Below are 13,108 nucleotides of genomic sequence, written 5' to 3'. Positions count from 1 at the left end.
GTCCCCGCTGCTCCGGACCGTCACTGCTCGTCACCGCTGCCCTGGAAGTTGCCCTCCATCGCTGTCGCCCTGGTGTGTCCCTGACGCTCCGGCAAGGTCTCTGCTTCCCCGGGATCCTCGCTCTCCGTCGCCACCATCACGTCACTACGCATGCCGCTCCTATTGGATGACGGGACGGCGTGCGCGACGACGTGATGACAACGAAGGAGAGCAACGGCAATGCAGGGGATCCTGAAGAGGATGCGCTGGAGCCCTGAGGACAGGTAAGTGATTGTCAGCGGACCACACCGTAAACGGCTATCCGGTGGCAGCTGAAGCAGTCTGCGCTGCAGGATAGCCGTTTATGCGATGGCCCCGACATACAAAAGCATCGTATGTTGATGCTGCCTTCAACATGCGATGGCCTCTGAGAGTGATCGTATGCTGAAATGATTGTATGTCGGGGCCATCGTAGGTCGGGGGGGGGGGGGGGGGGTCACTGTATAACACATTATGCCAACAACTATGGATACTTTATGCAGCTTTATTTTAGTGTTTTGTAACACTAAAATATAGCTGCATAAAGTATCCCTAGTTGTACAAAGGCTGCTGGAGCAGTGTGTTTTGAAACAAGTGGTTAGTTACCATGAGTTACCGTATGAAATTGGCCCTAAAACCACTTTAAGGGTAGAGTCACATGCCCTCTACATGTGGGTCATCTGCCGATACGAGCAAACACAGAGGGAGCTGCAAGTCCCGCGCGCATGCGCAGTGTACTTCAGACATCTGGAGAGATGCGCATTCGTGCACGACTGGCAGCTCCCTCTGTGTCTGCTCATAGTGGCGGATTGCTGCTGTGAGCAGGACCCACAGGGACAGTAGCGCATACGCAGCGGCAAATACGGCAATACCTTCCCCTAACTACTTAAATATATTCCTAGGTCCCCTACGAGTGTTATACTGGGCTTTAGATTTCTTAGGTCGTGTAATACACTTGTTTGGTGCTTATTGCATTGGCGGTTTATGGAGAATCTTTTCGCTGGTGGATCAAACTTTTTTGAAAAGCTTTCTCCACTCTAGTCATATTTATTGTAATATACAATACGAATAGCTGAAATTGTTATTTGTATATTATATCACGGGTTATCATCCAGTAAATGGCACCATCCAATGTACAGCCTAGCCTTCTAGTAAGAGTCAGTCTGGATCAGCAGATGCCGGATGAGATCGGACGCCTGTCCAGAAACAGTTCTTCTGTTTTTGAGATTAGAGGGAACGTTTGGAATTTAACATCAGTGGCGACAAGTGATGAAGTAATAATGGAATAAGACGAACAGAGATGTTCAGACAAGAATTCCAGCTACATGGAATTGCTTAAGGTGTGTTATCAGTCACCCATAGACCTCCATCTCTGGACTGTTATGGGGACAGGGACCGGTGATTCACCCAGGACAGGGGATTCTGGCTTCACGTGGTTCACAATCTCTACATCACCTGCTGTTTTGACATCTCTGGATGCATCATCACACCTGCTTGAAAAGGTAATTGGGCCATAGCATAACACGAAATACCAGCGTGTACTATGGCTGCATACCATATAGGATGGGGGCTTGTAGATGGCGGCAGCAACATAGATCTTACAGCTCTTCACAGATTCTAACATCATCCTAAAAAGTGCTGTAGATGCTGGTAAAACGTTCTACATGAGTGGTCTACAGCTCCTCAGCACCTGCAAAACTACAACTCTGCAATTCATACTATGTTTTAAACTAGAGGATACAGGCTGGAGACCATTATTCTACCTTTTATATGAGAGATATGAAAACTTTAAAGGGGTACTCCGGTGAAAACCTTTTTTCTTTTAAATCAACTGGTTTCTCAAGGGGGCGGGCGTGACGTCACGAGGGGCGGCCCTGAACACGGAAGCCTGCACGCAGCGTTCGGAACAATAAACTTCTGGACGCTGGGGAGCGGAGCTTCCGAAGCAGGGCAGCGGAGTACCCCTTTAAACTGACCAGCATATTCCAGGTGAGGCCGTACCAATGCTTTATATAGCGGTAGTATTATGTCCCTGTCCCTCGAGTCCATGCCTCTTCTGATACATGACAATATCCTGCTGGCCTTAGAAGCAGCTGCCTGACATTGAACACTATTCTGTAGTCTATGATCACCCAGATCCTTCTTTACCAGAGACTCTCCCATATTAACCCCCCTATGACATATGATGCTGCAGGTTATCACTCCCCCTAGAACAAATGTTGCATGCAGGTTTTTTGTACTGAGCCGCATAAATTTAAATTTATCAACATTGAACTTCATTTGCCAAGTGGATGCCCAGACACTTAGTCTATCCAAGTCATCTTGTAACTTATACACATCCTCTATAGACTGTACCGTGCTACAAAGCTTGGTGTCATCTGCAAAGATAGAAACAGAGCTGTAAATCTCGTCCTCTATCTATATAATAAATAAGTTAAACAAAAGCGCACCCAGAACTGAACCTAGGGGTACATTACTACTAACCGGGGACCAATCAGAGTACGAATCATTGACCCCCATTCTCTGGGTACGGTCCTTAAGCCAGTTTTCATTCCAGTTACAAACTAAAATTTCCAAACCCAAAGACCTTAAAGGAGTAGTCCGGCGCACACTTTTCTTATTTTATCCGGTCCGGGCTGTTTGCTTCTTACATCCTGTTAGCCCGGCGGAGCTTCAGCTTATCACCGGCCGAGGCGGGACATCCCTGCGGCTGGTGATAGGCTGAAGCCCTGTGTAACGTGCCGGGCTAACAGGAAGTAAGAAGCAAACAGCCCGGCGACCGAACACCTGTACCGGAGCTCCTGGGGCGCGATGGCAGGTAAGAGAAAGTTTGTTTTCCTAATTTTTTTGCAGCCCGGACCGGATAAAATAAGAAAAGTGCACGCCGGTCTACTCCTTTAAAGGAGTACTCCGTTGCTTAGATATCTTATCCCCAATCCAAAGGATAGGGGATAAGATGCCTGATCGCGGGGGTCCCACCGCTGGGGACCCCCGTGATCTTGCATGCAGCACCCCAGTTAAAATCAGTCCCCAAAGCGTGTTTGCTCCGGGTCTGCTTACCAGCGACCACAGGGCCGGGGGCGTGGGACGTCACGCTTCCGCCCCCGTGTGACGTCACGCTCCGCTCCTCAATGCAAGCCTATGGGAGGGGGCGTGACAGCTGTCATGACATCACATGACAGGGGGGGGCGTGACATCACACGGGGGCGGAAGCGTGACGTCACTCGACGCCGGCCTTGTGGTCGCCGGTAATCAGACCCGGAGCGAACATGCTCCGGGGACTGATTTTAACTGGGGTGCTGCGTGCAAGATCACGGCGGTCCCCAGCGGCGGGACCCCCGCGATCAGGCATCTTATCCCCTATCTACAAAGAAAACTTACAAATGACAGTGTCTTTGCTTTAGGCCTCCTTGCCGCCATTTTTATAATGTCTGGTTTGGGTGAATTTCTTTGTCTCCTTTGTCCTAGGGTATTTGACAAAACTTCTGCAGAATCACACTGTATTTGCCTGTGACGGAGAACATCTGACGCTTCAGTGTCCTCGCCATTCCACCGTCAGCATCCAGTCAGCATTCTATGGGCATTCATCACAGAGCCCTCCAATGTGTGCCTCATCTCTAGAAAACATGCCCAGCCTTCATCACCCATGCCTGGCACAAACTGCACTACAGGTAGGTACATTAGTGACAAATATGTTAATACACTATGGAGCAAATATTACATCTAGCAACAAAGTGCATGTCATTTATAGATGCAACACATGGGTGCAGGAGAGGTAATATTTTGTCACTAGTCTCTGTCCCTTTAGAATTGTGCGTTATACACAAACATAGATTTGTGCAGATTTTTAGCTTTAGTGCTATTGTTGTACTTCCTTGTGACTTCCTTTTGAAGGTCTACTCTAGTACTCTCTCTGTACCGGGACCTTAAAGAGTACCTGTCATCAAACCATATGTTCTAAACTAACTCAGATTATATTCCCTAACTACTCCTAACACACCTCCTGCCCTTAAAAGAAAATTCTGAGCTTTAAAAAGCTGTGAATCATATCTTTCCCCTTGCTCACATTGTGTGAGATCCTGGCAGGAGAAAGTGGGTGTTCCCCAGCAGGCATGACATCCCTGAAGCCTGTGAGAACTGTGCCTCGCCATGCCTGCACGCACTTCCATAGTTTGGTCTCCTGCCAGGGCCAAACTAACTATAAGACTTCTGCAGGGAATAGAACAGAGCCACCTAGTGGCCATTTTTTCAATCACATTAAAAACATATAAAGGTTGAGAATTTTAACAGCAAGTAAATAGCAAAGTGTCTTATAATTACATAAGGCGAATATATTAAAAGTTTAGTTTGGTGACAGGTACAGGTGGACCGTGGTAGATAGGGAGAATTCCTCTTCATTTACCTCTATGAATGTTGCTGAGACACAACTCCTTTGGCGTATCGAGGAGGATTCCTGACGTAATGGCGTGCTACTGGACCAGAACCTGAAGGCAAACAATGTCTAGTTTAATTTTGCAATCAAGCCCTTAAAGAGTACCTCTCATTAACTTGATACATTTTAGAATCCTCCAAGTTCACTGCCCCCATCATGAAAAACCACCCCTGCCTTTATTTATATTATTTTTTATTTTTCTACCTTGATATTGCTCTGTATTTTCTGCTCAACCTCAGGTTCACAGACTGGGTGTCAGGGACCGACCAGGGGACAGGGAGAGTGAGCCCTAAGCTTTCACTAATAACCACTCTCCCTGCCTACTTGCCCATCCACCCTCAACGGTGGATCGACAACTGGGCGCCGATCCCTCCCTGAGCTAAAGTTAAGTGGCCTTAAAAACACATACTTATAAACAGTCGATCACAGGCCAGAAACATAACATAAACATAGAACTGTATTATAACTGGACTTGGATAACAAACACAAAACACAAAACACATTAAGTTCAGAGGATACAGATCAGTGAGCAGCACAGAGGACACTATAGACCAATGGTAAAGCACAGAGGAAAACACTAGCTAAGTGATCATGTACTCTATGATAAGTTCATTTACAAAAACTCCAAGGATCTGAAATCAAGAACTAAGAAACAAATAGTTCAAAACACAAGACAAGCAAACGGATGAGACAACATAGACTCCAGAAACAAACAGGAATATACAGTCCCCCAGAAAACCTCCAGTAGGTGCAGGAATGTCTTGACAAACTCAATCTCCCAGAGTCCAGGATGGAGCACGGAGATATCTTGTATAAATTCTCAATTCCCCAGAGTCCCAATGGAAAGGTAACAGGGATGCCTAGTAACAACTAAGAAAAATGGATACAACAGGATATAATTATAGAACAGTTTCACACTGTACCCAAAACGGGAAACGAATGAGTCTGAGAAGACTCCAGGAACAGACAGGAATATAATATACAGAGCATAAGTACTGGAACTAGATGAGTCTGAATAGACTCTAGGATACCAAACAGGAATACAAATACTGTATAGAACACTGTTCACACTGAACACAAGACAGGAAAACGGATTAGTCTGAACAGACTCCAGGAACAAACAGGAATAAGCTTAATCCCCTAGAAAACCGGTAGACACATGAATAACAATATCCTCTGAGTCCCCCACACAAAGGTAAACGGGATATATTGCTAAATAAGAATAATCACAATCCCTCAGAACCTCCAGTAGACACAGGAATGTCTTGACAGTAAAATTCAATCTCCCAGAGTCCAAGATGGAGCATGGAGATATCTTGTATTAAGTCTCAATTCCCCGGAGTCCCCATGGACCGGTAACAGGGATATCTTGTTATAGAAACACAGAAAACGGATAGAAGAGAAAACACAGTGTGAACAGATACGTAGCAGAAAGGACATACAAATCCTAAAACCGACTATACAAACACGGATTAAAATCTACTATGAGAATGCTATCTAACCATGGGTAAAAGCCCAGAACATATCAAAGATAAATGCAAGGAGCATGCTAAGACAGAGATAGTAGAATGTAAGCACAAACAAGGAGTGTTTCACCAAGAGCTCCATAGCAGCATGTCAGGCATAAAAGGATGTCAGGAAGTCAAGATGTCAATCACCAGCTCAGAAGCTAGAGTGAGCTGATCTTATATAGACACACCCTAAGAGCTATTGGATAGAAAACCAAAGGCTTTAACTATTCCCTTACCGGGGTACATAAAACTGTTCAAACACAACCAAATCCAATAGCTGTGTGTGAACACAGACCAAGACAGACATGACACTGGGAAGGTGTGACATTATCTGAAGCCTTACAGGGGAGAACTTGCTCCCCTACTCTGCAACCAACAGCAAATGTGAGATGAGCCATGATTGGATAAGGCTGGACCCCCCCCCCCCCCCCTTACCCTCAGCATTCCAGACTGCATTTCCTGTGTTTGGACTTCTGTGCAAGAGATGGAGGAAATGTGCTCTGGACAAGTAGAGAGACACCTAGTGGCAGCTTTTTTTAAACACAAGTAAAACATAGAAAACTTCATTTTTTTTTTAAACAAAGTATATTAGAAAGATTTTTTATTTACCATAAGGAGTGCAATAGCAAAAATTTGTTTTAATGAGAGTGTCCATTTAAATATATTTCTCTTGAAGGCTACCCTTCATATGGTACTCCTTTCTGTAGAGACCTTTACTCTTGCAGCTGGATGATGAAACAAGAATCCTGCACATATTCTGCATCTTTCTTTACATATGGGGTTTATCCTCCATGACAGATATCCCGCATGGCTTCACTTACCTATTAACACAGCAGACTAGTCCCTATAGGCAACCCTAAGAAAAGTGCACCCACTAAAAGAAATATATAAATATGACAGTTAATAGTGTATATATACATATGTAAAGTATCTACATACCGTGCTGCAGGGGTGAGAGGAGGACAGCCGGGGAGGGACAAGAGGAAGGCTGATGATAAATGAGGAGTGCTACCATGAGAAAGAGTTCATTCTTTCAGCAGAGTCTGGGGTCTGAAATTTCTGTGGTGAAATGTCCGCCACGGAAATTCTGTAGTATGAATGGCACAGCAGAAGCCTATTGAGAACAATGGGATGCTGTTGCTCTGGAATTGTAAATGGGTCCTGGAAGGGGTACTCCGCAGCTCAGCATTTGGAACAAACTGTTTCGAACGCTGGAGCCGATGCTGGGAGCTCGTGATGTCATAGCCCCGCCCACTCATGACGTCACACCCGGCCCCCTCAATGCAAGTCTATGGAAGGGGGCATGACAGATGTCATGCCCCCTCCTATAGACTTGCATTGAGGGGGCGGGCATAACATCATGAGGGAGTGGGGCCGCCTCCAGCGTTCGGAACAGTTTGTTCCAAATGCTGAGCAGCGGAGTACCCCTTTAAGCTGGCCTACCCTACCCTACCCCAACCATCAGCTATTTGGCCCAATTAAGCCCCCCCCCCCACCCCACCCCCGTTTGCGGCAGAGCCAAGCTTGCATATGTTTTCAATGGTGAAAGAGAAAAACCAGGACGTCAAGATCCAACAGCCTGATCATTACCAAGCTGACAACTGGTTTCAGAGAAGAGTCAAGAAGCACCATATTACATGATTGGACCCTCCCTCCAACGTGTATATAATGTGCTTTGCCAGGAACACTCATTACTGGCTCTGTCAGACATAATTCTTGTTTCTATGTCAGCCTTAGGCCATAAGCCATTATAGTTAGGACAGAACTGTTGTATAAATGATCCTGACAGATCACATTCATTTATAATAGGTAAATCAGGTTTTTTTTTCTATAAGAATAGCACACAGACCATGCTTTTCTGGTCTTCAGAAAGCAAAAGAATCCAGTTGTAATGGACACTAGTGGTTGTGCTTTTGCATTAAAGGGTAGCTCCCACCATCATATATTTTTTTTCTGTCCCTGCCTATTGCCCATCTATCCCTAACCCCCTCCCTGCTTTTATTTATTTTTTTTACTATATTAAAAATAACTTTTTGTCTGCCTGGTAGTGTGCTCACTACCAGGCAGACTTCCCCAGAAGGCACCATGTCACTGATGCCTGCTGGGGCGACACTTCCGCCCTTAGTTCACTATACAGGGTGCCTCCAGCTGTTTCACCACTACAACTCCCAGCTTTCCCTGACATCTATTGGCTGTCAGGGCATGCTGGGAGTTGTAGTAGTGAAACAGCTGGAAGCACCCTGTGTAGATGAACTATAAGTTAGTCCCATGCGGTGCTACCCTGTTCCCTCCATCACCCCCCCCCCTTCTGAAACCCGGAACCCCAGTCTCCTACAACCCCCGTTATAACCACCAACTCCCCTAAACATCTCTCCTCCATACTTACTGATACTGCATAGTCCGGCAGCGGGCGTGCAGGGGCAGCGGCGGCGACGACATGTGCGGGAGGAGTGGCCTTTCAGCCAGTGGCCGGAGAGCCAATGCACTCGCTCCTGCCTGTCTAATTGACAGGCAGGGAGTGAGAGCAATGTAAATCAATTAGGACCGATTGCGCAGCCACAATCGGTCTGAATTTAGGCGTGACGTTACGCTGTGCTGCAGCAGGCCATTAGGAGGGAGACCCCTAGTGGCCGGTTTTCAAACGTTAAATTCACGATAAAAAAATTAAAAAATAAATATTGAAAATATATTACAGATATTTTGTAGTACATAAGTACTATAACATATCAAAAAATAAAGTTGTTGACAGTGCCCATTTAAGAGGGTACTACCACTTTATATTTGTTTGGGGTCCATACTCTTGCTGCTTCTTCTCCTTTCTCTGCAGACTGCAGTACACCCAAATGTACTGGGAACTTCATTGGAGCCGCAGTGTATTTTGCTTCCCAGTGGATGGACAGGGCATTAATATGCAGGTACAACTGTGAGGGGGGATGCTGCACCAAATCAGGACTGCATCCCCTTAATTCTCAGTGTTGGACCCACAAAGATGATAATAGTAGAGGTGCAGGCTAGGGGGGTAGTAGTCCCTTAGGTAAAGCATGTGGCAATGTCATGTGTGACAGGGTGGTCTGACTTACCCCTGAGACCATACAACTCTTTTGTAAATAGGGGTTGTTTGGGGGGGTATCCATGATTTGGACGTAGTAATGATACTCCGGACACAGTAGCTCTCTGCATAAGACCAATTTAGGCTGAAACTGGTTTCTAAGGACAAAAGGCTACAGATATACGGTCTATTTCTTTCTAGCAACCAGACTGTCCAAAATAGTTCAGCTCAAAGATGGTTGGAGCCATGCTGATGTAATAGGGGTTGGCAGCCTGGCACCAAATCAATCATTTTGCCTTATTAATCAGATTTTTCTAAAAATAAATTTAGGTGGAGAAAGTTTTCAATTCAAATGGATTTCTCCAGAAAACCTCTCCACATGAATTATGTATTATCAGAGGCTAATTACATTCAGTTTCCTGCAGGGGTCCCTTGGATATTATTTCATATATCATGTTTTCATATGGCGATAAGAAGCACTTAACATGACTAAGTACGTAGATAAGATGTAGGACAGGAAAGTTACAGGGGACTGGGTTTCCTTCCTTTAAACCATGTAATGTAATACTCAAATTGTATATCACGGCACAAGATAAGATGAAGCGATTACACATGCCCAGTAGGTAAAGAGCCATGTGATAGCTTATTGTGTGTGTATATATATATATATATATATATATATATATATATATATATATATATATATATATACATATACATTGTTGTTGGTTGCAACATATTCACAGTCTTTATGTTTCCTGTTTCCTTACAGAAAGTCCTGGACGAGTGCCAAAATCTGAGATCCTGCCAGCTCCCTGTGAATAGTCGTGTTTTTGGGATAGACCCGTGCCCAGGCATAACCAAGTATCTTGTGGTGTCATACAAATGCAAACCTAGTATGTGCATTAATACTCTTGACATGAAAAATTCACAGTAACATAAGATTGTGGAAGAATTATACTTATATGGTGTAGACATGTGGTCTCCAAACGGTGGACCCCAAGATGTAGCAAAACTACAACTCCCAGTATGCCACTTGATGGTCCCCAGTTTAAAGACTAAAGACTGTTGTCTTGATTTCATTATACAGAGACATATTCCAAATCTCTTGGTCCCCAATACAAAATCAGTAACTGACCCCATAACTCAGTCTCCCATTTACCATTTATAATGGTGTGGTCTTTTTATAGTCTTCTTATTTGGCAGAGGGGCCCTTGTCACCCTCAACCACCAGGGTCCAACAACCCAGGAGCAAATCCTATATCTATTCCCTTCTCCTAAACTTAAAATCACAATCATTCAACAACAATAACCATCACTTAACAAACAAAAACTAACCACTATAGGTCGCCTTACACAATGCATCTATTGTACGGTGCTTGACCGCTACTTTCCTATTTGCAGAGACCTCCGCAGCAATCCGGTCTGAGAAAGGTCTATTGACCGAAATGTCACTTGTATTTTGTATATTTTGCTAATACAAATTGCAAATGTTTGTTCAACAAGTGGAGTTCCAGGTATTTTTTCACAATGATTTAAGACAGATTGGGATCCAACTTGTGCACCTGTAACTTAGTGGAGTGTCGTATCTCCGCTACTCTTAGAGAAAAGTCAGCCATTCCTGCTCATTTTGGCAAGACCGGATGACCATCTAATTTGTATGGGGGCCTACAATCTGTCCCCCACCAGATAAAGTCAAGGGAGAGAAGGATCAGGCATGTTGTATTTTAAGTGCCCAATTCTTTTATTCTTGGAAGATAAGCCACCAGAAGAGTAGTCTGACATCTGTTGCTTAGGAGAAGGGGTGAAAAAACACAGGGGGCGCTCCCTGATGAGGTATATCCACCGGTGTGTACCCAACACCACACCCAGGTGATACACCAACCTTGGAAGTAGCTGTGCTGGACTGTGCCGCGCTTGAGAGGGTGAAGATACAGTGACCCCCCGACCTAAGATGGCCCCGACATACGATCATTTCAACATACGATGGCCTCTCAGAGGCCATTGCATGTTGAAGGCAGCATCAACATACGATGCTTTTGTATGTCGGGGCCATCGCATAAACGGCTATCCGGCAGCGCAGACTGCTTCAGCTGCCACCGGATAGCCGTTTACGGTGCCCCGCGTGGTCCGCTGACGATCACTTACCTGACCTCAGGGCTCCGGTGCGTCCTCTTCGGGATCCTACATTGCCGGCGCTCTCCATCGTTGTCATCACATCGCTGCGCACGCCGTCCCGTCATCCAATAGGAGCGGCGTGCTGGCGGCGACGGTGAGCGAGGATGCCGGGGAATCAGAGGCCTTGCCAGAGCGTCGGACACCCCGGGGACGCGGCAACAGCGATGGAAGGCGACAGCGATGGAAGGCAACATCCAGGGCAGCAGTGACGAGCGGTGACTGTCTGGAGCGGCGGGTACACGTGAGTATAACCTCCAATACCAGTGGTGTTCAACCTGCGGACCTCCAGATGTTGCAAAACTACAACTCCCAGCATGCCCGGACAGCCGTTGGCTGTCCGGGCATGCTGGGTGTTGTAGTTTTGCAACATCTGGAGGTCCGCAGGTTGTAGACCACTGTCCTATACTTTCCATTGCACGGATCCCTCAACATACGATGGTTTCAACAAACGATGGTAAATTTGGAACGGATTGCCATCATATGTTGAGGGACCACTGTACTTGAGTTTACTGGCTGCTGCACTCTTACCAGTATCGGGCCACCAGGGTGGTGTCTGATAAAGGACAATGGAAATAAAATAAGAAAAAAAACGGTTTGGAGAGGTGCTGCTCAGTGTTCGGTCAATAAAGAAGGACTCGAGTGGCACAGGACAATAAAAACTTTATTGGTGTAGTAGGGACAACACGTTTCGGCATCCACTGATGCCTTCCTCAGGTCCACTTACAGTTCCCAGTTGTAGTGCTTGCTATACGCTGGGTTGCTGGAGAGGAGTCCTGTTTAGTTTCCATGCTGTCTCGGTCCATCTTCATTATAAATAGAAATCCCTACACTGTAGATAAGATATAGCTAACATTTTATTATAGCTAACAACCTTATTAAAAAAAAATGTAATATCCGCAATTTTTTCCTGTCGGTTAGAGGATCACAGACTTTTTATGACTTTGATGAAAGAGAAAAACTTAGGGACTTTCTTATGTTTATATGGCCAAGGAAATAAGGGAAGTTGGCTTTGTTGCTATTGCCATGGTTGGTTTTATGAAAAAGCAAAGAGCTTTTCTTACAATACAATGAATAACTAATATCTCCATAGTATATTTATATTTCAAATATTTTTATTGGGTTTTCTAGATAGAATGAATAACAAATATCAAATATCATCAACAAAAATAATTAAATTAAAAGTAAAAATATAAATCAAGAAAATTTGTTCTTACAATTGCCCCGTCTTTCACCTCCTAAAACACTTCTTGTTTTGTTGGTAGTGAAAATGTGCCAGAAATTTGTGTTATGCGTTTAATTATGCAGGTTTTTTCAGCTTCTGTTTTGATACCCATCAACATGTACCATACCGTGAATTTTCAATACAAAATCAATTCTGATATCTGCAGGAGTTCCACGGTGTGAATTCACCCCAAGGCTTGTGGTAACTTAATAACTTATCAAACCATCAATAAAGCGACATTTACCAGGGATGAAAATTATAACAACAATGTTTTCTATTTGTTTAGATGTGGCAATACTTGTATATGATCATATTTATCCAATAATTAATTGCAAGGCGGATAGGCCTGTCACGATTCTGCTGGCTGGAGGTGGATCCTCTGTGCCAGAGAGGGATTGGCGTGGACCGTGCTGGTGGACCGGTTCTAAGTTGCTACTGGTATTCACCAGAGCCCGCCGCAAAGCGGGATGGTCTTGCAGCGGCGGTAGCAACCAGGTCGTATCCACCAGCAACGGCTCAACCTCTCTGACTGCTGAAGATAGGCGCGGTACAAGGGAGAAGACAAGAGCAAGGTCGGACGTAGCAGAAGGTCAGGGCAGGCAGCAAGGATCGTAGTCAGGGGCAACGGCAGGAGGTCTGGAACACAGGCTAGGAACACACAAGGGAACGCTTTCACTGGCACAATGGCAACAAGATCC

At 45.2% G+C, this 13,108-nt stretch overlaps 1 protein-coding gene across 5 annotated transcripts in view; it reads left to right on the top strand.

Annotated features, from left to right (window-relative positions):
• Positions 1-13,108, top strand: part of EVA1C (eva-1 homolog C) — an 89,417-nt gene that overhangs the window by 51,044 nt on the left and 25,265 nt on the right. For all 5 annotated transcript variants that reach the window (XM_056559492.1, XM_056559491.1, XM_056559490.1 and 2 more), the window contains exons 2-3: positions 3,487-3,689; positions 9,783-9,906. In XM_056559492.1, coding sequence (XP_056415467.1) covers positions 3,487-3,689; positions 9,783-9,906 — 327 coding nt within the window. The remainder of the gene's footprint in view (positions 1-3,486; positions 3,690-9,782; positions 9,907-13,108) is intronic.

This window comes from Hyla sarda, chromosome 2 (assembly GCF_029499605.1).
Source record: "Hyla sarda isolate aHylSar1 chromosome 2, aHylSar1.hap1, whole genome shotgun sequence".
NCBI classification, from domain to species: Eukaryota; Metazoa; Chordata; class Amphibia; order Anura; family Hylidae; genus Hyla; species Hyla sarda.
The sequence above is the reverse complement of the archived record's forward strand: the minus strand, read 5'-3'. Positions and strand labels throughout refer to the sequence as shown.